This window comes from Eurosta solidaginis, chromosome 2 (genome assembly GCF_040869045.1).
Source record: "Eurosta solidaginis isolate ZX-2024a chromosome 2, ASM4086904v1, whole genome shotgun sequence".
NCBI lineage: Eukaryota > Metazoa > Arthropoda > Insecta > Diptera > Tephritidae > Eurosta > Eurosta solidaginis.
This window is the reverse complement of record NC_090320.1, coordinates 256,496,035-256,519,243: the sequence shown is the minus strand read 5'-3', so window position 1 is coordinate 256,519,243 and position 23,209 is coordinate 256,496,035. Positions and strand designations below refer to the sequence as shown.

General features: G+C 35.9%; 2 protein-coding genes and 1 long non-coding RNA gene across 11 annotated transcripts in view; 2 read left to right on the top strand and 1 right to left on the bottom strand.

Annotated features, from left to right (window-relative positions):
• Positions 1–3,831: 3,831 nt before the first annotated feature.
• On the top strand, positions 3,832–7,163 carry LOC137240833 (putative lipid scramblase CLPTM1). The gene is made up of 3 exons (XM_067767667.1): positions 3,832–4,113; positions 4,175–5,137; positions 5,908–7,163. The coding sequence occupies exons 1-3, from the start codon at positions 4,063–4,065 to the stop codon at positions 6,847–6,849; spliced, it is 1,956 nt and encodes a 651-aa protein (XP_067623768.1). The 5' UTR covers positions 3,832–4,062; the 3' UTR covers positions 6,850–7,163.
• Positions 6,916–7,794, bottom strand: LOC137240834 (uncharacterized). The gene is made up of 2 exons (XR_010949845.1): positions 7,634–7,794; positions 6,916–7,571 (listed from the first exon to the last, which is right to left on the bottom strand). It is a non-coding gene; the product is annotated as an uncharacterized lncRNA (long non-coding RNA).
• Positions 7,795–9,133: 1,339 nt separating this feature from the next.
• Positions 9,134–23,209, top strand: part of LOC137240831 (ral GTPase-activating protein subunit beta) — a 45,756-nt gene continuing 31,680 nt past the window's right edge. For 6 of the 9 annotated variants that reach the window (XM_067767661.1, XM_067767663.1, XM_067767662.1 and 3 more), the window contains exons 1-5: positions 9,134–9,475; positions 9,542–9,761; positions 14,001–14,399; positions 14,824–15,084; positions 19,221–19,880. In XM_067767661.1, the coding sequence (XP_067623762.1) occupies positions 9,284–9,475; positions 9,542–9,761; positions 14,001–14,399; positions 14,824–15,084; positions 19,221–19,880 (1,732 nt within the window). In that variant the 5' untranslated portion in view covers positions 9,134–9,283. The remainder of the gene's footprint in view (positions 9,476–9,541; positions 9,762–14,000; positions 14,400–14,823; positions 15,085–19,220; positions 19,881–23,209) is intronic. The other 3 variants (XM_067767666.1, XM_067767665.1, XM_067767664.1) reach the window with 1 other exon arrangement.

Genomic DNA, 23,209 nt, shown 5'->3' with positions numbered 1-23,209 from the left:
TTCTGCGCAACTTGTAGATTCCCAAATAAGTGATTGGGCCGAATTGGCCGACAGTGTCGTAGTGAGGTTTTCTTGCGCCCGGGAAAAAATATTTTTTTTGACTCACCCCCCTTACTACGCCACTGTTTCTTTTTTGATTTCGAGAACAGAGTGAAAACACACAGACACGATCTTTCCTATGGATGTTTAGCCGTTAGAGTCTCGGAGGTTCGATCTAGATGTTAGCTTTGTATTTTGAGGCTATAATATATACTATTTTTATTCATGTAATCGGTTATCTCCGCGATCGCAGTTGTCACTGTGAGGGAGAGAGATGGGTGGGCACGCCGTGAAGGAATATTTTTGTTTAAACATATAGGTACCACACAATGTTAATGCAAGTACATAGTTTGTATTAAAAAAGTTATAGTTTTCCTTTAAATAAGGTTGAACACTTAACCATTCTTCTGCCCTTCTGACGCACTTTTCACCATAAGATGAGGGAGTAAAGATGAATACAAAGTATTGCACACTTATATATATATATATATATGGATTTATTTGAACACATACTATCTATACATAATATGTACAATTATTTTGTAAGATTTTAATTAGTTTTCAAAAATTAAGGCAAGCTTTCTTTTGGACAACTTGAATGCACAAAAGCCGACGGCATTTCAACACTTTTTTTCTACATTTTTCTATCGACTTTCTTAGATTTTATTTAAATGGAAGACAAACGCCGTCGACATTGTAGCAATTGCATATATATATAGCTATGTACATTTATACACATACCACGGTACCTACCTATTTTCACTTCTGCACATTTATCCAATCTTTATTACACAAATTTACATTTGCACCATCACTTAACAATTTTCTTTTGCATTTTAAAATTCAATTTGTAAAGTTTTATTAGTCACAACAGCACAAAATCACGATTAACCGATCAGTTAGAAAAACACTTGTTTTCTTTGGATAACCAAAAAAACTATGCAAATGAAAACGTAAACAAACAAAAGTGTCAAAAATGGCCGCGCGCACGAACAAAACAAGAAAGAAATGAAAATGACAGCCCAGGCTGGTGCGGACAGAATAACAAAACGCATGGTGAACACCTAATCTGGTTTTTCTAGAGCAACACCAACTTGTTTCAGGGCCATGTAGAAACTCTACAGTGCGCCCTCTTGTATATCTATCCTCTTTAATCGAGATCTTTCAGAATCAAAATGGGTTTCACAAACTGTTCCCAACTCTACAGTGCGCCCTCTTGTATATCTATCCTCTTTGCTCCAGCTTTATTCCTTCATTTACGGCATGAATTGAAAAGGTGCCTCTTGCCAACTTTATGGTAGGGTTAACTGTTTGGCAACTCTGGTAAAAAATATTTCTTTTTCCTTAATGACTTGGTTGCACTTGCGTTTATCAGAAATGTCAGAATTTTTCCCCATCATTTTTTTTATGAACCGTATAAATCATTGTTTACGGTTTGATAAATTTTGTTTGCGTTATATTGTATTTTTTTTTTCATTTTTGAATTATGAATGTTTAACGGTCTGTCCGTGGCAGCCGGTTCTGCCGGATGTCGTTTTATTTCGAATTTCAAGCGTTTTAAATGAGTTCTGCGCTTTTTGACCATTTTAAAGACATATATGACCTTTTTTATGTTTATGGCGCAGGACAGCAAGGTTGGCAAGAACCCAACCCAGCCGACATGACTAGCCACTGTGCACCACTACATCATGCCGACTGCCTTCCTTGCTGCTCCCATAGTAGATGCGTAACCTTAACAGGGTATTAATAATCCGAAGGCGGAAAATAAAAATTTTAACTCGTTCAAAAGATATTAACGAAAAAACGAAAAAAGACCAGCGGGTAACTCCGAAACCGGGGGTGGCATCCATAGTATTTTTACGCAGAACACCTTTCTGCGTTGGCGGCCTTCGGCCGCGGTTATAATAAAATAACCCTGGGCTACGCCATGCCGTAGCGTATTAGCAGTCGACCCCTCAACTAGACTTTTACCAAATATTTTAAGGAAGGTGGGAGTAGTTTTTAAATTTATATAAGACATACTTTTTTTCAAGATTTATAAGTTTAGATTTTTATTGCCAAACGTGAGCAAAATAAGAAATGTATCAAAATAGAACATTCAGCACTTTGCTTTGTAAACCATGTGAAAATGTATATGTTTAATTCAAAAATATATGCCAATTTTTTTGGTGGCTGAAAGACTTCACAAAAATTTAAACTATATTCGTTTGTGGTGAATAATATACATTTTAATATGCTCTGCATCGCAGTCCATCCCGACAACCGATTTAAAAATATATGGACATATTTTATAATATAAACTTTGTTCACTTTGTATGCTTATCTATTTTATCTGTAATCCGTAACTGTATTTAGTCTGGTAAAAGTCTAATACGCTACCAAAAATATCGAGAGTGGTGTCAAAAGACGCGCATTAATCTAGAGAACAATAATCCCCATGCCGAAAAAAAAAAATTGTATCTCTGTCCGGCGATATTTGGTTATACCACACACCCGGACTTGGCATGGCGTAGCTCAGGGTTATTTTTTATAAGCGCGGTCGAAAGCCGCCAACTCAGAAAGGTGTTCTGCGCAAAAATATTATGGATCCCACTCCCGGTTTCGGAGGTACCCGCGGGCCTTTTTCCGGTTTTTCGTTAATATCTTTTGAACGAGTTAAAATTTTTATTTTCCGCCTTCGGATTACTAATACTGATGTCAAGACGCGTCGTCCGACACCTCTCTCGATATTTTTGGTAGCGTATTAGCAGTCGACCCCTCAACTAGACTATTACCTTTAGTCTGATTAACTGTTAGATTTGTAGACTAATAAATAAAAATAAATAAATGAATAATGGAGTTCATTTATTTAATAATTTGGTGATTCGAACCGATAACGAAGGCAAAGAATAATCGAGAATTCAAAAAATACGTTACAGAGCAAAAGAGTCTGGAATGTGACTCCAGCTTTAAGCCCCCATTACTGATACTTAGCATAGACTTGACTTGATTTGGCGTAAACTTGGCAACTTAGCCACGATTATACTCTACTTGGCGCATAAAATCTGGCATCATAATCAGCGTTGAAATTTATTTTTAAATAATTGTCAATTTGTATGACAAAATGTCAAAATGAAATGGAAACAAACAAATGGCATCTCAAAATGTAAACGTCACTTAGAACTTACATAGAAAATCAAAATTCAACAGACTTCTAAGTCAAGTTAAGTTTTGAGTAATCAGTAACATGCAATGTTCATTTAACAGAACTGTAAGTGACAGTTCGCAAGCCAAGTCAAGTCCATGCTAAGTATCAGTAATGGAGGCTTTATTCCTTCATTTACGACATGAATTGCAACGGTGTCTCTTGCCAACTTTATGGTAGGGTTAAGGCTCCATTACTGATACTTAGCATAGACTTGACTAGACTTGAGAACTGTCACTTATAGTTCTGTTAAATGAACATTGCATGTTACTGATTACTCAAACCTTAGCAACACTTAACTTGACTTAGAAGTCTGTTGAATTTTGATTTTCTATGTAAGTTCTAAGTGACGTTTATATTTTGAGATGCCATTTGTTTGTTTCCATTTCATTTTGACATTTTGTCATACAAATTGACATTTATTGTTTATGATGCCAGATTGTATGCGCTAAGTGGAGTATAATCGTGGCTAAGTTGCCAAGTTTACGCCAAGTCAAGTCAAGTCTATGCTAAGTATAAGAAATGGAGCCTTTAACTGTTTAGCAACTCTGGTAAAAAATATTTCTTTTTCCTTAATGACTTGGTTGCACTCATGATTCAATCAGTAATTGGAGCATGGGTTGCACTTGCATTTATCAGAAATGTCAGAATTTTTCCACATCATTTTTTTTATGAACCGTATAAATTAATAGCAAACTTAATGAAAAGTTATATGGTAAAAAGGTAATTTATAATTATTTTAAGGACGCTTACATTCAGTAATTGTCCGACATTAATTCACCGTCGCTTTGACACATATCCTGGAAGTGCTGTCTTCAATTAATTTACAAATATTAAAGATGTCAAGTTACGCACAGTCGGATCAAGCTGTTGCGCAGGGAAATGGAGAGGTACGAAATTAAAAAAAAAAAAAATTAATTGAATTATGTACAAAGTTTTAACTCAATCTAGGTGGCAGCAGCAGCTCAGGATGCTGTGCCCGCAGATCCCAATAGCCAACAGGAACAACGTCAACCCACAAAATTGGAGTCATTTTTTGCCATGACTAAATCTTTAATATTACGTGCACTCATAATATATTTCATAAGTTCATTTTTTCGACGCCCACAAACAGCTACAACTGATGTTAATCAGCAACAAAAATTGGCTAATGCTGCACCACGACAAAACGCATGGAATTATTTCGAAAATGGCACCCTTTTTGATTTACACGTGTGGTTGTCGGAGAATGCCAATGATGTAGATTTTAAAAAACAAACAAATTTAATATGGTTACAAGAAGATTTAGTATATGGTGATTGGTCATCAGGTCCAAATCGTGATGGCACATATACACATCATGTAAAATTAAAAGCATCAAAATCATTAATGAACAACGGTAGTATATATTTACACGCATTTGCCACACGTTCCGGTGAGAGCCCTGATCCTGCAGCCGAGAATTATGCGAAACGGGGGATGATGGGTCATCAGCAACGTATGTTAAATAAGTATAAACGTATACGTGTTAATCGCAATTATAATCTGCTTGCGAGTGAAAAGGAAAAATTAGCCATGGAATTGGAATATGCTAATTTAAAAGATACAATAGTATCACATTGGCATCCAAATTTGACGATTAATTTAGTCGTGGATCAAACAAACTGGGCGGCGGGTACTGTACCACCACCACTTGATGAATATGTGAAGTTTGTTGATGGTGGTAAAACGTATTTACCTATTGTATTTATAAATGATTATTGGAACTTGCAACGTGAATATTTTCCCATCAATGAAACAACGCCAGAATTAGATTTGCATTTAACCTATCAACCATTAGGCATGTTCAAGTGGCAATTGTATGCAGCGCAACAAATGAAAAATAAATGGGGTGGTAATATGTTGGGTGAATTGATGAGTGCTGGCGGACCAGAGGTAAGGAGCTCGAACGATCAGTTTGTAGTTGTGCTTTACGATGTTTATACACTGTAGCGGTCATTTAACGTTTTTTATGCTAAATATGTTAAGAATATGACAGCGAAATACTATCAATTTAGGGTGGTAGGATTGCCTGACAATGCAAAGCAATGACATGATTTCATATATCCTAATCCCAACAGAAAATACTTTAAACAAAAAGTTGTTTGTAAATACTAAGAGACCGCGCTACTCTTCCAACTTTATTCGTGCTTTTTATTTTTGTTACAATAGGATGATCGGAACCTGAGATCAGAAGATCTTTCACTGAGCAACTTTTCATGCAAGAAATACACTCGATGTGTTAGCCAAACCACTGCCAGCAGGTGATCTCGCTTAAATTTTTTTTTAATTGAAAAAAATGTATATCTAAAGATTTTGATGTTGCTTTATCCGATCATTGATGTGGAAGACGAGACGCTTTCATGAAAAGCTTCTACGCGCAAATACATCCGCCTTGCAGATGTCGGTGGGAGTTCGTAGGAAAAATAAAAAAATTAGGTCGACGCAAATTGAGAGAAGCCAAGCCTAAAGATACTTGGGTGACGGGCTTATATATTTGTATTATTATAATTATTAACAGCGAAAGACCATTCATTACTATAGTGTGCTAAGTTAATAGCTCTAAAGAAGTTACTACTGGGTAAATGAAGTGGGGTTTCGCACGAACGCTTTCCTTCATACTTCTTTTAACATAACACACTAATCATTTCACTTTCCTCTTCTAGGAAAACGACGAAGATCAAGATTCATTGAAAGAAACTCTGCTCGATACAAATATTTACTTGTTGGGACTTACCGTCGCTATATCAATATTACATTCTGTATTTGAGTTGCTGGCCTTCAAAAATGATATACAATTTTGGAATAATCGGGAATCACTGGCTGGTCTCTCAGTACGTTCTGTATTCTTTGGTGTTTTTCAATCGCTCATTGTGCTATTGTATGTCCTCGATAATGAGACTAATTTTATGATACGCGTTTCATGTTTTATTGGATTGGGCATTGAAATTTGGAAAATACACAAAGTCGTCGATATAGACTATAATACAGATCAGAAATTTTTGGGAATATTTCCCAAAATAAGTTTCCAAGATAAGGGTTCATATGCCGAAAGCCAAACAAAAGAATACGACAATCTGGCATTCAAATATTTAAGTTGGGCATGTTTTCCACTGTTATTAGGATATTTTATTTATTCATTGTTTTATAATGAGCACAAAGGATGGTATTCATTCGTTTTAAATATGCTATATGGTTATTTGCTGACGTTCGGTTTTATTATGATGACACCTCAATTGTTTATCAACTATAAATTGAAATCAGTAGCGCATTTGCCATGGCGTATGATGACCTATAAATTCCTAAATACGTTCATAGATGATATATTTGCATTTGTTATTAAAATGCCAACCATGTATAGGTTGGGTTGTTTCCGTGATGATATTATATTTTTTGTATTCCTTTATCAACGTTGGCAATATCGCGTTGATTATAAACGTGTAAATGAATTTGGCTTCTCCGGCGAAATGGCAGAAAAATCATCTAAACCAAAACTGGAAGCTGTTGAGCCTGCGCCAGAGCAACAGCAGCAGCTGCAGCAAGATGATAATGTGGCAACAGCTATCAAAGAGACTCCTAAGACAGCCATTGAAAAGAAGGAGGATTAAGTATTTACCAAGTATACATATAAATACGTATAAATAAATATAGATGTTAGTTAATTCTAAATCGAGTTTTCCCCGCCTTCCCCACTGCATCAACTAGTAATGTGGATTGATCATATGCTCGTATTTATGTATGTGATTTTTTGTGAAAAAGCATTTCTTTGTTTATGTTTCCCTAAAATCTTTAACTCACTATAATTAGTTAATTGGATTATAATAATAGGTATATATGTAACCTTTTTAAGTTGCTTTTTGACAATTGAAAAAAAGAAAAAAGACACTTGAATTCTTTTAATAAAATAATCATGTATTGTGAATCGGACTGTCTTTTCTTATCAGTAGTCTTAATCTTATCACGTTTGGATAAATAACATCGTTATGCGTATTCCTGTAATCTGTTATTAGCCCATCTAAAGGCAGTGGCTAAATAACTAGCAGAACAGGGTGTACCTAAAATCGGAGACACAAACCTCTGGTGGCCATAATGTATAACATATAGCTGAATCGGGTTGCGATGAATAGTGGATATACAACAACCCTTATCGCGAAGCTCACGCGGAAAAGTGTTCGCCTTCACTTCTTTTGTTCGGGCGAACTTTTCCGCATATCGGCAATTTCGTGCGTACATAAGTTCACTTCGAAACAGCTGATGCTCTATTGTGAATTGGCAGTGAACAAATAATTTACTTACAATTGTGTGAATTTTGTAACCAAGCATATATTTCCTTAAAATACAACAAAAATAGAAATAAAAAATGTATAAAATAATGTTTAGTATTGTACTTACGTCGGTATTGATTGAGCCCGAGGAGAATATAAATGTGAAATCGATTCGGAGGGAATTAAGGGACAGTTCTACCCCTTTGGAGCTGAATGATTCACTGTAAGCTAAAAGTTAATATTTTCAGCAATGCTACGACAATAGCTGGAGACATTGGTGCTTTATCGGTAACCTAATAACAGCTGATTCGACCAATCTTATGAGAATCAATGCAATCGATTATTGGTGCCGCTAAGTCGTAACCGTATCGTAGCCAACCAATTGGGTTTTGGTTTACCGTCGTAACGATAAACAGCTGATTACGTTAGGGATACGGATACAGCGATACGACATACGGCACCAATAGCCGGAGTCATTGGTGCCGTATGTCGTATCGCTGTATCCGTATCCCTAACGTAATCAGCTGTTTATCGTTACGACGGTAACCAAAACCCAATTGGTTGGCTACGATACGGTTACGACTTTAGCTGCACCAATAATCGATTACATTGATTCTCATAAGTTTGGTCGAATCAGCTGTTAAAAGTTTACCGATACGGTTACCGATAAAGCACCAATGTCTCCAGCTAATAACTCCAGCTAATGGCGTTGGGTTAAGGAAGTTTAATTAGCCCTTATGGTATGGCTACGGCGTTAACGTTATGGTATGGCACCATTAATGGATTACATTGATTTCCATAAGGTAGGTTTGATCAGCTGTTTTATCTGGTTCTGGTTTTATGGTTATAAGTCACCATTAATTGGCCTTATAGCCAACCGATTTGTTTATATTTGAGTTGGTGAATTTATTAACTTTTAGATTATTTTATTTATTGTTTTGGATACTTTTTGACCTAAAGACTAATTTTTTGTGGAACGTGTTTGTAATTATTGCGTTTTCATCATTTTTATGAAATTTTCACGATTTTTAGGTTAAGTCACCATTAATCGATCACATTGGAGATGGATATGGTTACGACTATGGCTTTAGGTTTAAAGGCCAAATTAAACTTCCTTAACCCTAACGCCATAGTGGTAACCATACCCATATCCATAACCATCTCCAATGTGATCGATTAATGGTGCCTTAACCGAAAAATACTGAAAATTTCACAAAAATGAAGAAAACGCAAACAATTACAAACATATTCCACAAAAAATAAGTATCTTTGTCAAAACGTATCCAAAACAATAAATAAAATATACAAAAAGTTAATAAATTCACCAACTCAAATATTTTTAGCTTATGGATATGGCGAAAACCCAAAAACCAATTGGTTGGCTATGGTATGGTTATGGCGTTAGCGTTATGGTATAGCACCATTAATCGATTACATTGATTTCCATAAGGTAGGTTCGATCAGCTGTTTTATCTGGTTATGTTTTTATGTTTATGAGTCACCATTAATTAGCCCTTAAGGACGTTTAATTTGGCCTTTAAAAACATTTTTGTAAAAGGCTGTAAAATTGTCCCACTCTAATGTCGATAAAATTTATCATATTTTTTTCATCTCTTATTTGCTTTTTCACCTGTGATATTGAAACCACCTTTATAAACAAAACTGGCGATCTGGCAGAAATGTAACCCCAAATCTGCAGTTTTCAGTAGAAAAATCGCATTTAAATAGTGGAAATTATTTATTTTCAATAAACAATTGCTGGTGCACATTGGAGAACATGTATTCCGAATGGGTATCCCTCTCTTCACAAATTTCGGCTGACAGCTGTGCAGCGCAATCTTCTAGTGTACTGAATAAATTTCCAGCATCTGCTGGACGTGAAGTTACAGTGTCTGTTGTACGTCAGCTAGCAAGTAATTTAGGTATAACGCAAAATGCTGAACCAAGTCATTTGGTGCGAGACGAAGAGGTGGGTATTGACAAGAAGCTATTTTTTCTACATGAGGAATGTGTGTTTGAATTATTTGTTCCGCAGGTGAATTGGTGTATGGACGTCATTTGTTTTGGTTTGTCATTACCGTTGCAAGAGCATGAAACTATTAAGGATTGTGTAAATGTATACTGTGAATGGCTGACATCATTGCATCCGCAACCCAGGATAAGTGTACCGAAACCAATTTGTGAAGATGCGAATATGTATTGCCGCAAAATTATTAGCCACTTTCACAATTTATTCGTTCCACGACAAGGAGAGAGTGAGTTTTCTTTGTTTAATAAATCAACCATTGCAAATTGTAGTAGAAACGTACGATAATTTTTATACTCAGTTGAGCAGAGCTCACAGAGTATATTAACGTTGATTGGATAACGGTTGGTTGTACAGGTATAAAGGAATCGAGATAGATATAGACTTCCATCTATCAAAATCATCAGTATCGAAAAAAAATTTGATTGAGCCATGTCCGTCCGTCCGTCCGTCCGTCTGTCCGTTAACACGATAACTTGAGTAAATTTTGAGGTATCTTGATGAAATTTGGTATGCAGATTCCTGGGCACTCATCTCAGATCGCTATTTAAAATGAACGATATCGGACTATAACCACGCCCACTTTTTCGATATCGAAAATTTCGAAAAACCGAAAAAATGCGATAATTCATTGCCAAAGGCGGTTAAAGCGATGAAACTTGGTAGATGGGTTGACGTTATGACGCAGAATAGAAAATTAAGATTTTGGACAATGGGCGTGGCACCGCCCACTTTTACAAGAAGATAATTTAAAAGTTTTGCAAGCTGTAATTTGGCAGTCGTTGAAGATATCATGATGAAATTTGGTAGGAACGTTACTACTATTACTATATATGTGCTAAATGAAAATTAGAAAAATTGGATGAAGAACACGCCCACTTTTTAAAAAAATTTTTTTTAAAATTCAAATTTTACCAAAAAATTTAATATCTTTACTGTATATAAGTAAATTAAGTCAAAATTTAACTCCAGTAATGATATGATGCAACAAAATACAAAAACAAAAGAAAATTTCAAAATGGGCGTAGCTCCGCCCATTTTCATTTAGTTTGTCTAGAATACTTTTAATGCCATAAGTCGAACAAAAATTTACCAATCCTTCTCAAATTTGGTAGGGGCATAGATTCTATGACGGTAACTATTCTCTGTGAAAATGGGCGAAATCGGTGGAAGCCACGCCCAGTTTTTATACACAGTCCACCGTCTGTCCTTCCGATCGGCCGTTAACACAATAACTTGAGCAAAAACCAATATATCTTTACTAAACTTAGCGTACTTATCTGAACTCACTTTATCTTGGTATAAAAAATGGCCGAAATCCGACAATAACCACGTCCACTTTATCGATATCGAAAATTACGAAAAATGAAAAAAATACCATAATTCTATACCAAATACGAAAAAAGGGATGAAACATGGTAACTGGATTGGTTTATTGACGCAAAATATAACTTTGGAAAAAACTTCGTAAAATGGGTGTGACACCTACTCATATTAAGTAGAAGAAAATGAAAAAGTTCTACAAGGCGAAATCAACAGCCATTGGAATCTTGGCAGGAATACTGTTAGTGGTATTGCATATATAAATAAATTAGCAGTACCCGACAGATGATTTTCTGGATCACCTGGTTCACATTTTGGTCGATATCGCGAGAACGCCTTCACATATACATCTAAGGGCCACTCGCTTTTAAAACCCCCATTAATACCTTTAATTTGATATCCATATCGTACAAACATATTCTAGAGTCACCCCTGGACCACCCTAATGGCGATATCTCGAAAAGGCGTCCACCTATAGACCTAATGCCCACTCCCTCTTAAAATGCTCAGTAACACCTTTCGTTTGATACCCATATCGTACAAACATTCTAGAGTCACCCCTGGCCCACCCTAATGGCGATATCTCGAAAAGGCGTCCACCTATAGACCTAATGCCCACTCCCTTTTAAAATGCTCAGTAACACCTTTCGTTTGATACCCATATCGTGCAAACATTCTAGAGTCACCCCTGGCCCACCCTAATGGCGATATCTCGAAAAGGCGTCCACCTATAGACCTAATGTCCAATCCCTCTTAAAATGCTCAGTAACACCTTTCGTTTGATACCCATATCGTACAAACATTCTAGAGTCACCCCTGGCCCACCCTAATGGCGATATCTCGAAAGGCGTACACCTATAGACCTAATGCCCACTCCCTCTTAAAATGCTCAGTAACACCTTTCGTTTGATACCCATATCGTACAAACATTCTAGAGTCACCCTTGGTCCACCTTTATGGCGATATCTCGAAAAGGCGTCCACCTATAGAACTAAGGATCACTCCCTTTTAAAATACTCATTACCACCTTTCATTTGATACCCATATCGTACAAACACATTCTAGAGTCACCCTGGCCCACCCTAATGGCGATATCTCGAAAAGGCGTCCACCTATAGACCTAATGCCCACTCCCTCTTAAAATGCTCAGTAACACCTTTCGTTTGATACCCATATCGTACAAACATTCTAGAGTCACCCTTGGTCCACCTTTATGGCGATATCTCGAAAAGGCGTCCACCTATAGAACTAAGGATTACTCCGTTTTAAAATACTCATTACCACCTTTCATTTGATACCCATATCGTACAAACACATTCTAGAGTCACCCCTGGCCCACCCTAATGGCGATATCTCGAAAAGGCGTCCACCTATAGACCTAATGCCCACTCCCTCTTAAAATGCTCAGTAACACCTTTCGTTTGATACCCATATCGTACAAACATTCTAGAGTCACCCCTGGCCCACCCTAATGGCGATATCTCGAAAAGGCGTCCACCTATAGACCTAATGCCCACTCCCTCTTAAAATGCTCAGTAACACCTTTCGTTTGATACCCATATCGTACAAACACATTCTAGAGTCACCCCTGGCCCACCCTAATGACGATATCTCGAAAAGGCGTCCACCTATAGACCTAATGCCCACTCCCTCTTAAAATGCTCAGTAACACTTTTCGTTTGATACCCATATCGTAAAAACACATTCTAGAGTCACCCCTGGTCCACCTTAATTGCGATATCTCGAAAAGGCGTCCACCGATAGACCTAAGGCCCACTCCCTCTTAAAATGCTCAGTAACACCTTTCATTTGATACCCATATCGTACAAACAAATTCTAGAGTCAGCCCTGGTCCACCTTTATGGCGATATCCCTAAATGGCGTCCATCCATAGAACTATGGCCTACTCTCTCTTAAAATACTCTTTAATACCTTCCATTTCATACACATGTCATACAATCACATTCCAGGGTTACCCTAGGTTCATTTTCCTACATGGTGATTTTCCTTATTTTGTCTCCATAGCTCTCAACTGAGTATGTAATGTTCGGTTACACCCGAACTTAGCCTTCCTTAATTGTTAGTTATGTGTATGTATGTAGAAAATATGTATCATGGCAAAATTAAGTACACTTCGGAAAATGGTGAAACCCCAAAAGGAATTATTTCTTTTATTTTCTGTTTGTCGAATTGTTATCTTAATGACCTTGATTTAAGTGCACCCATAGACTTCACCTTGCTATTGCTGTTGCTGTAATGCGAATAAGATATCTGTTTTTCTAATTCAACCAGCTATACAAAGCCAGATTCCTAGCAGTTCCGCATTCTAATAACGTATTCTGTTAATTAAGTTTATATCCAAATTTCTTAATTTAATCCATACTACAATTGGTAGTTCCAAAGTTGGTTCGCTGCCACGGCTTTGCTCAGCATAGCCCATAGTTATTTATTCCCTGAACTATTTCGATTTTTGCTTCTTTAATCCGAATCTGATACATATGCGGATGTGATAACCTATAGAGACTTAGTATATCTGTGAATGCTGCATACATCCTGAAGGCTAGAGTAACGTCTGCTATCTATTGTTATGTGATGTAGGAGCTTTAGATAACTATGGAGATGTTTTTGATATACTATAACATGATACATCACATGATCATTTAACAGGTTGGGCGATGCCGATTGGCGCTTTCCAAGGCAGCTGGTTCTATGTACCGGAGCGACTCGGGACTTTTCCCAACCAGGGACTGTCATTTCAGTGTAACCCTATTTAATTTCACTGCTACAACAACAACAACAACAACATGCCGATAAGCCTAACCTTTCGGGGTTGCTCTATGTGCAGGCTGCATCCGATTGAGCAACTAAATTTTGTTTTGATTCCGTGCGCTTTGCCTAAATATAATAAAAAAAAAAATTTACACAAGCATTTCTAAGATTATTTCCTTAATTTTGCCTAACCACAATTACGATCTTGTAAATATTAAGCTAAAAAATATAATGCAATTATTAAAACTTCTTAACCTTCATTTTCAAGTCTTGCCATTTATATATCAAACCTCGCTTGGTAGGTGCTCGCTAATTAAAGCTTTAATACATCATATTTTTATGACTTTTTAATTTGTTTCACTAATTTTTATTCAAGGCGCTGATACGATCAATCGTCAGGCTGTGCTATGTCATCGTGTACTGCGTACTCTGCAACAAACCGCACAAATATCACAAACAATGGATCGTAAAACATGGGAAGCACTACTATTATTTTTACTAGCCATCAATGAAGTTCTGCTAGCGCCACCTACTGTAAAGGATGATGTTGGCGATCAGCTATGTGAACGCGTACTCTCGGTGCTCTTCGAAGTTTGGTTGCTTGCTTGTGTTCGCTGCTTTCCCTCGCCATCACTATGGAAAACTTTACAAGAATCATGTGCAATGTGGCGTCATCGTATGGCGTTGATTGATCAATGGAATCGTGTGAATTTAGCATTAACGGCACGTTTGCTAGAGTTTACATATGGTCCTGCATTTCCAGAGTTGAAGATTTGTATGTAATTTTGATTAGATATGCCATTTCTTTATATCCAACTGTGCTATCGTAATTTTACACAAGCATACCCCCACCCAACTCTTAGAAATATATTTTTTATTTGAAAACGCTGTATAAACATTGCGATAAAAGAATGCCTTCGGTAAAAAATTAAAGTCACTATGTTCGAATTTGTAATTTTTTTAATCAAATTTTGACTCGTGTGTTTCCTTTGGAAAAAGTGGAAACATCATTCGAAGGTAAACGTTTGCAATACACTCATTAAAAATTCTGATGCGAGTTTCCCTGTTAGCTTGTAAAACTTCAAACTTCGTTACAAATAAATTTAGATTCACAGCGGGTTATATAAATATACGTTTTGTTCAAACCAACTATTTAACTTGTGAATATTTAAATAATTTTTGTTCTCCCCGTTTGTTAGCTGATGAAGATGCCCAACTTATTCCAGCAGATATGACTAACGATTGTGTAGCACAAACTTGGTATCGCTTCCTGCGCACAATTGGTAATCCAACTGCCCTATGTTCACCACATATCATCAGCAAATCTTCACATTTTATGCAATGGGCTCTCACACATGACAAGGGCGCAGAAACTTATCAGCATCCATGTTTGCAAGCGCTGCCGCAGATATTTTTAAAAGCTATTAAAGGCATTTCCAATCAAGTTGATGCATTTCTGGGTAAGGCATAAGGCAACGAGAAAATATCAAATATTTTAGAATTTTTTAAATATTAACGAGCTCTAGGCCAAATATTTGTATATTCTTAATAAAGCACTATACGTGAATTTTTGATATACAATTATATTATTTGAGCCCTTGATTTTGAAAGTGGTCTAAGTCATATTTTCCTTGTTTCGAGATAATTAGAGTTTTGCGTTATAAAGGATTGAAAAATATTTTTGCACTATGGAAAATGATTTTTCGACAGTAAAGTAGTGCCAACAAACAAGAATTTATTATGGTTGTGAAGTTTATTACCATTTTTAACTGGAAATGTGCTTTTGAAAGGTTGGAAATGACTTAGACCACTTTCAAAATTAACAGAATGACTTTATAAATGACTTATACCGAGGAAACATTTTAATTAGTAATTAACATTTTATTCAAACTCATTTCATTATAACAAAGTAAATTATTTATTATGACATATTTAGGGAACTGAAGTGTTTGTGAAAAATTGGTGGGATATAGGGTAGTAAATCCATCATATCTTTATGTTTTTCTTTTGTTATTGGTATAATAGTTGTGTATAATGGAGGCAAATCAATATTTGCATATATTCTAGGTCTTCCTTTTTTAGGTGAGAGGTCTAATATTTTGAATTCGGAATTGTCATCCAAGGAAGTTTTATAAAACATCTTATATGGAGATTTTGTTAGAAATCTGATCCATTGAATTTTAAGCCAAGACACAGCTTCTCCATTGGTGTTTTTCTTTCTATTATTCGTTGAATGTTTAAGTTTTTTTGTCGAAATAAAATTTCTCTGAGCCATTTGTACCTCCAAAAATGGGTTTTTCTTTTTACATACTTCTATTAAACTATAATAATGCTCAGGTATGTATAAATAATTTGATTTTTTAATTTTAGTTTCTATTAAACCAAAATCCCGATCATTTGGCAAAAAAGAATGGCCGGATACCATAAATTTATGATCAACAGTTTCAACATTATTATCAGATGACTGAACAATTTTTAACCAAATTAAAGCTATGTTGATGTTACGATTTTGTCCTGTGCAGGCATCACTGTAAGCTATGACATGCTTTTGAGTGGTAATGTCCTGAATGTCCTTTAAGATGCAAGACGCAACTTCCTGTGATCGCCTTGAAGCGATTGTTTCATCCCATACGTACATTTTAGCATTTTCATTGTGGAAATTATGAAACCCTAAATTGTATACATACATGTTGCGCGTATAATAAGCTACCGAGACAGAAAGTTATGGGTAAGAAAGTGCTTTCTGTAGATCAAATGTGAAACCGTAATATTCACTCGGGTTATCTTTTGCTCTTTGTATGTCTTCTGTCAAACTTTTTCTAGCCTGTTCGGCACTGTTAAGATGGGAATCATGAATTTCCATAAGATGCAACTTCTCGTCTTCGTTAATGGATGCTTCTATTTTTAGTTTTAGTGAATCACACTTTTGGCAAGTGTCTTTGCGAGGAGTATGAAAATTTAAGTTGAACTCCGTATTGAAAATTTTCCTGTAAGTCCACTCCTTCACACGTGGTGTATTATTTTCATCACATTTTTCTACATACAGCTCATACATTTTTCGAATATCTAAGTCAGCACTTAAATACTTTCGACCTGAAGTGTGATGTGATCTCGTGTAATGGCTCTCACATGCTGGAAAACTCAGAATATGTTCTCGTACCACTTTAATTTTTTCTTCATCTGTTTTTCTCGATGAACCAGTCATTTTGCCACGTAAATCCATTCCAGGGGATTTAGCATTTAAGGCACGGCTTAATCTTCCGTAAGATATTTTAAAAGTATCCAAAAAAAAAGTTCTACAAACAGAAACTTCTGACATCCGTAAATTTATATGAAACTTATAACTACATTTTCTCATGTATCCTTTGTTATTTCTGGGTCGCCTTTGCTTTATTAATAGTTTTCCAACCAAACCATGCAGAAACAAATTCTGTTTTTCGAAATTTGCTAATTTTCAAAATGCATCAAAATTAGCTTTCCTGTCTTCATATCCAATTGCATTTATACATTGTTTGGAACAAAGGCAATATTTATTTTCGAAAAGTTTGCCACTCACAAGCTTAGACTTTTTTGTTTCATATTCCTCTCCCCTATTTCTCTTAATTTTTCTTAAATTTTGTGCATAATTATGTTGATTTCGGCTCCTCTTTCTTGATTTCATGTTAATTTCTTCCATTTGTAGGGGTTCCGAATTCACTTTTAAAGTATCAGTTGATTCATCTGAAGACGATATTACTCTTATTCGTTTCCATTTCTTGGGAGCATTACTTACACTTCTTCGCAGGATAATGTCTACAATTAACTATATATAGAACATTTTTACATTTTAAGGATTACTTGATCATACCTGAATCGTTATCTGAAGGCATTACAAAATTACTATTTATTTTCCAAAATTTCTCAACAGACTGACTTAAACCACTTTCAAAATAAACAGTTTCTATATTTTGTTTAACAACCAAAAAATTCATTCAATTTTACGAGTTAATTTTCATGGCATACCGCCAATCTCTTCAGATTATGTTATTTTATTATGGTTAGATAACAAGTAGCTGATAAACTCGATTTTTTAAAATTTTGACTTAGACCACTTTCAAAATCAAGGGCTCATTTAATTTGTCGATAGATATTTCGACTTCAGTCTGAAGTCATCATCAGGAATTGTTGAATGCAATATGAATCATAGACATATACAAATAGTTGTAAATGCAGAAATTCAAAACGGAATACAACCGAAATCAAGTTATATACCCATTTAATAATTGAAATATTCGAAGTTTATATAACCATTTTTATAGATTAGTTAGAGCAAGTGTGTTAAGCAATTAGTAGTTATTTTATGATCTTAACCTATATCAACCATTTAGTTAATGAATTTATGTAATAACTTGTCCCGAATGCTATTTATTGTTATTTGTTAGAGACATTATATGTAAGATATTGCATTCGTGGCCTCTGTCTTTTCTATATTTTCATTTATAACCTCGATATACACTAGACCGTACCTGGCAAAATGTTTCACTGCTGTTTGACTAAGGCTTAGAAAATGAATGGAAATATTGTTTTCCAATCGCCGTGTATAAAACTCGATATGCAAACATTGCATGAAGGCTTATTCGCCTTTAAATATAAAAATGAATAAATTTATTTCACTATGCGACAAAATCAACTTTTTTTCTGGGTATTGCACCAAACCCACTTTTTTGTAGAGATTGAGGATTAAGTAGACAAAGTACTATCTCCTTTCTTCGAAGTTAGCCTCCAAAAAATAGATATCGGCTTTCGAAGTTCGAAATACTACATTTCGAAATTTTATTTCTTTTGTTAACGCGCTCAGCAAATTAAAAAAGTAAAAATGTGGTCGCGGTAACCTTTTTTCCCTTATTTGAAGGGTTGAATTCTTTTTTTGAGAAATTTAGTATAACAGCTGTTATACGAGGTGAAAAGTCAGATAGTCCCATGGTAGTGGCTACTACTTTTATGTTTGCACATACTCTGCACTGAAATTGCTCGTACTGTAATCTTTCAAAAAAAAGAATTCAGCTATTCAAATAAAAGAAAAAGGCGGACCACGACCACATTTTTACTTTTTTAATTTGCTGAACGCGTCAACAAAAAAAAAAAAAATAAATAAAATTTCGAAATGTAGAATTTCGAACTTCGAAAGCCGATATCTATTTTTTGGAGGCTAACTTTAAAAAACGGAGATAGTACTTTGTCTACATAAGCCTCAATCTCTACAAAAAAGTGGGTTTGGTCCAATACCCAACCGGCTGTTGCACAGTGTTTTTAAAAGTTGTAGAAACTTAAAAAAAAATAAACTGATTTCGAAATAAAATTGCTATATTTCGACTCAAATTTTTTGAGCAAAGTGATATGTTCGGAATCTAACAAAACAGTAAACATTATAAACAATTGCGGATTTACAATTAGTTAAAATCGAAGGTATCCAAGTTATTTCGGAAGTTAACTTCGAAAAAGTTGTCGACCCAAGGTAGTACGTCGAAACACTTTCCTTACGGTCTTATGTACAATATATGTATGTACGTATTCCCCAACAAAAAAATTTGCTATTAACCGCGAGTGCGATTCATAGGCATTTATCGGTCACCACCGCATCAGACTGAAGATGTAATTACAAATTTACTTGATATACGTTTGTCACTTAACGAGGCCACCACCAATTCAACGGTTAGCACCGGTATACATCATCACTTTTTTCATCATGGCAGTAATAGTGCACTGAATTCTAGTGGTAGTAGCGCAGCCTCTAGTGCAAATAATTCAAATAGTGCACATCAACAACAACAACATCAGCACCAACATCATTATTATCATCCTCACTTGCATTTACATGGCGCTGGACAATTCTTACGCGATAATTTCATTAGTGGGTCAGCTAGTTCAGCTTTAAATGCTATTATGGGTCATCATAGCAGCGCTTATACACCATCGAGCAGTGCTGGTACACATATCACTGGCAGTGGTAATGCAACTGGCAACACAAGTGTAAGTGGAAGTCAATCTGCGGGTGTGGTCGGTTCAATCTCATTTGGTACTCCATTGAGTGCAATGTCGAGTGTAACATCTGCTTCAGCATCGGCTGTGGATGGTACACAGCAGCAACAACAACAACAAACACATATGTCATGTACGCCAACACCTCCATTGCAGCGCCGTTTGGCGAAAAGTTTTAGCGTAGCGCCAGCACTTGGCAATAGCAGCGGCAGCAGCAGCAACACAGCACAACAGAAGGGTGCGCCAGATTTCACATACATAGATATTTTCTGCTGTATTATAAGGCCGCATGAAATTCGCATAGCTTTTGATGTGTATTCACCTTTATTGGTTTTTGATACCTTATTAAAGCTGCAATTATTTGTTTAATTTTGCTGATTAATTTATGTGCTGTGCATTTGGGAAAATTTTATCTTATCTCATTTGCTGATTTTAAGCATGCTTACTGCGAAAAACGGCGAAGTTTTTTTACATATGACTCAATCTATTCAAGAAAATTCGTTGGTCCAATACCCAGAACAAAATTGTGAATATACAGCTGCGAATACGAAAGCAGCAGTCAATATCTTTAACAAATTTTTTCAATTATTTTTTTGTTTGTTTTTAATGGTGTGTTCAATTAATACTTATTATTTAAGAATTCATGAGCTTAACACCGATTTCCTTTTTCTAAGAGAAACTTAAAAGAAAGAAAGAAACATTTACTGGTATATTGCGATGGTACCATTTCGAAAACCGCCACGTAATCATCATCAGGCAATTTCGTAATGTTATCAGAGGTTTCACGGAGATTCGAACCGTGAATCATACGGTGAAACTGCAGTTGCCTTGACCACTAGGCTATTCTGCTTGTATTTGTTTCCTTGCTTAATTCTATTTTATATATTTTTGCTTGTTTAAGAAGAAATTTTTTCGACAACGCAGTTTAGCAGCGCAAAACATTTTACTTATATTTTGTACTTTCTCAGACTAATCAGACTAAAAATCATTGGGCCTCAGAACTGCATACTCTCAAAAACTATTTTTTCCCATATTACGAAAACATAGGAAAGAAGAAAGCAAACAATAAATTTGGTTATACCTTTTACTGCTATTTTCATATTCGTAGCTTTAAGTCTTTTCCAAGCTTAGTGCGCGCATTAACGAAAGAGATCATCTTCTGGTGAAAGAAGTGATGTGTGAATGATTGTTACTGATAAAGTCTAACGAATTCGGCAAAATTAGTTCATAAATATTAGGGTGCATGAAATTTGTACTTTTTTTGTAATATAATTAACTAAATAGCTTTAATGTGTCTTTTAAGCTTTTTTTTGAGAATGTTAATGTTCACAATTTTGATTGATCTCAATGGAGCCACCATTTTATTGGACATATTATTTTTATACTCAGCTGAGCAGAGCTCACAGAGTGTATTAATTTTGTTCGCATAACGGTAATCCGTAACGGCATAAACTAATCGAGATAGATATAGACTCTTATATATCAAAATGATCTGAGCGAAAAAAGAAATCGGACTATAACCACGCCCACTTTTTCGATATTGAAAATTTCGAAAAACCGAAAAAGTGCGATAATTCATTACCAAAGCGATGAAACTTGGTAGGTGGGTTGATTTTAAGTCGAACAAAAATTTACCTATCCTTGTGAAATTTTATAGGGGCAGAGATTCTATGACGATAACTGTTTTCTATAAAAATGGGCGAAATCGGTTGAAGCTACGCCCAGTTTTTATACACAGTCGACCGTCTGTCCTTCCGCTCGACCGCTAACACGATAACTTGAACAAAAATCGATATATCTTTTCTAAACTTAGTTCACGTACTTATCTGAACTCACTTTATCTTGGTATTAAAAATGGGCAAAATCCGTCTATGACCACGATATCGAAAATTTCGAAAAATTAAAAAAGTGCCATAATTCTATACCAAATACGAAAGGAGGGATGAAACATGGTGATTGGATTGATTTTTTGACGCAAAGTATACATAACTTTAGACAAAACTTTGTAAAATGGGTGTGACACCTACCATATTAAGTAGAAGAAAATGAAAATGTTCTGGAGGGCGTAATCAAAACCCTTGGAATCATGGCATGATTACTGTTCGTGGTATTGCATATATAAATAAATTAGCGGTACCCGACAGATGATGTTCTGGGTCACCCTGGTCCAAATTTTGGTCGATATCTCGAAAACGTCGTCACATATACGACTAGGGGCCACTCCCTTTTAAAAGCCCCATTAATACCTTGAATTTGATACCCATATCGTACAAACACATTCTAGACTCACCCCTGGTCCAACGTTATGGCGATATCTCGAAAAGGCGTCCACCTATAGAACTAAGGCCCACTCCCTTTTAAAATACTCATTGCCACCTTTGATTTGATAGCCATATCGTAAAAACACATTCTAGAGTTACCCCTGGTCCACCTTTATGCCAATATCTCGAAAACGCGTCCACCTACACAACTTAGGCCCACTCCCTTTTAAAATACTCATTAACACCTTTCATTTGATACCCATATGGTACAAACACATTCCAGAGTCACCCCTGGTCCATCTTTATGGCGATATCTCGAAAAGGCGTCCACCTATAGAACTAAGGCACACTCCCTTTTAAAATACTCATTAACACCTTTCATTTGATACCGATATCGTACAAACGCATTCTAGAGTCACCCCTGGTCCACCTTTATGGTGATATCTCGAAAGCGTCTTCACATATACAACTAAGGGCCATTCCCTTTTAAAACCCTCATTAATACCTTTAATTTGATACCCATATCGTACAAACACATTCTAGAGTCACCCCTGGTCCACCTTTATGGCGATATCTCGAAAAGGCGTCCACCTATAGAACTAAGGCCCACTCCCTTTTAAAATACTCATTACCACCTTTCATTTGATAGCCATATCTTAAAAAACACATTCTAGAGTCACCCCTGGTCCACCTTTATGCCAATATCTCGAAAACGCGTCCACCTACACAACTTAGGCCCACTCCCTTTTAAAATACTCATTAATACCTTTCATTTGATACCCATATGGTACAAACACATTCCAGAGTCACCCCTGGTCCATCTTTATGGCGATATCTCGAAAAGGCGTCCACCTATAGAACTAAGGCCCACTCCCTTTTAAAATGCTCATTACCACCTTTCATTTGATACCGATATCGTACAAACGCATTATAGGGTCACCCCTGGTCCACCTTTATGGCGATATCTCGAAATACCCCTTTTAAAATACTCTTCAATACCTTCCATTTGATACCCATGTCATACAAACACATTCCAGGGTTACCCTAGGTTCATTTTCCTACATGGTGATTTTCCCTTCTTTGTCTCCAAAGCTCTCAGCTGAATATGTAATGTTCGGTTACACCCGAACTTAACCTTCCTTACTTGTTGATTATAAGGCAATTCACAAGGTCTCTTCGCCGTATGTGCTATGCTTTAATTAACTTTTGTATTGGAGATCATGGAAACAACTCAATTCTTAAAATTTTACATGAGTACCGACACTCTTGGGAACTGCCCATAGATTTTAAAAATTGTTCACTGTAA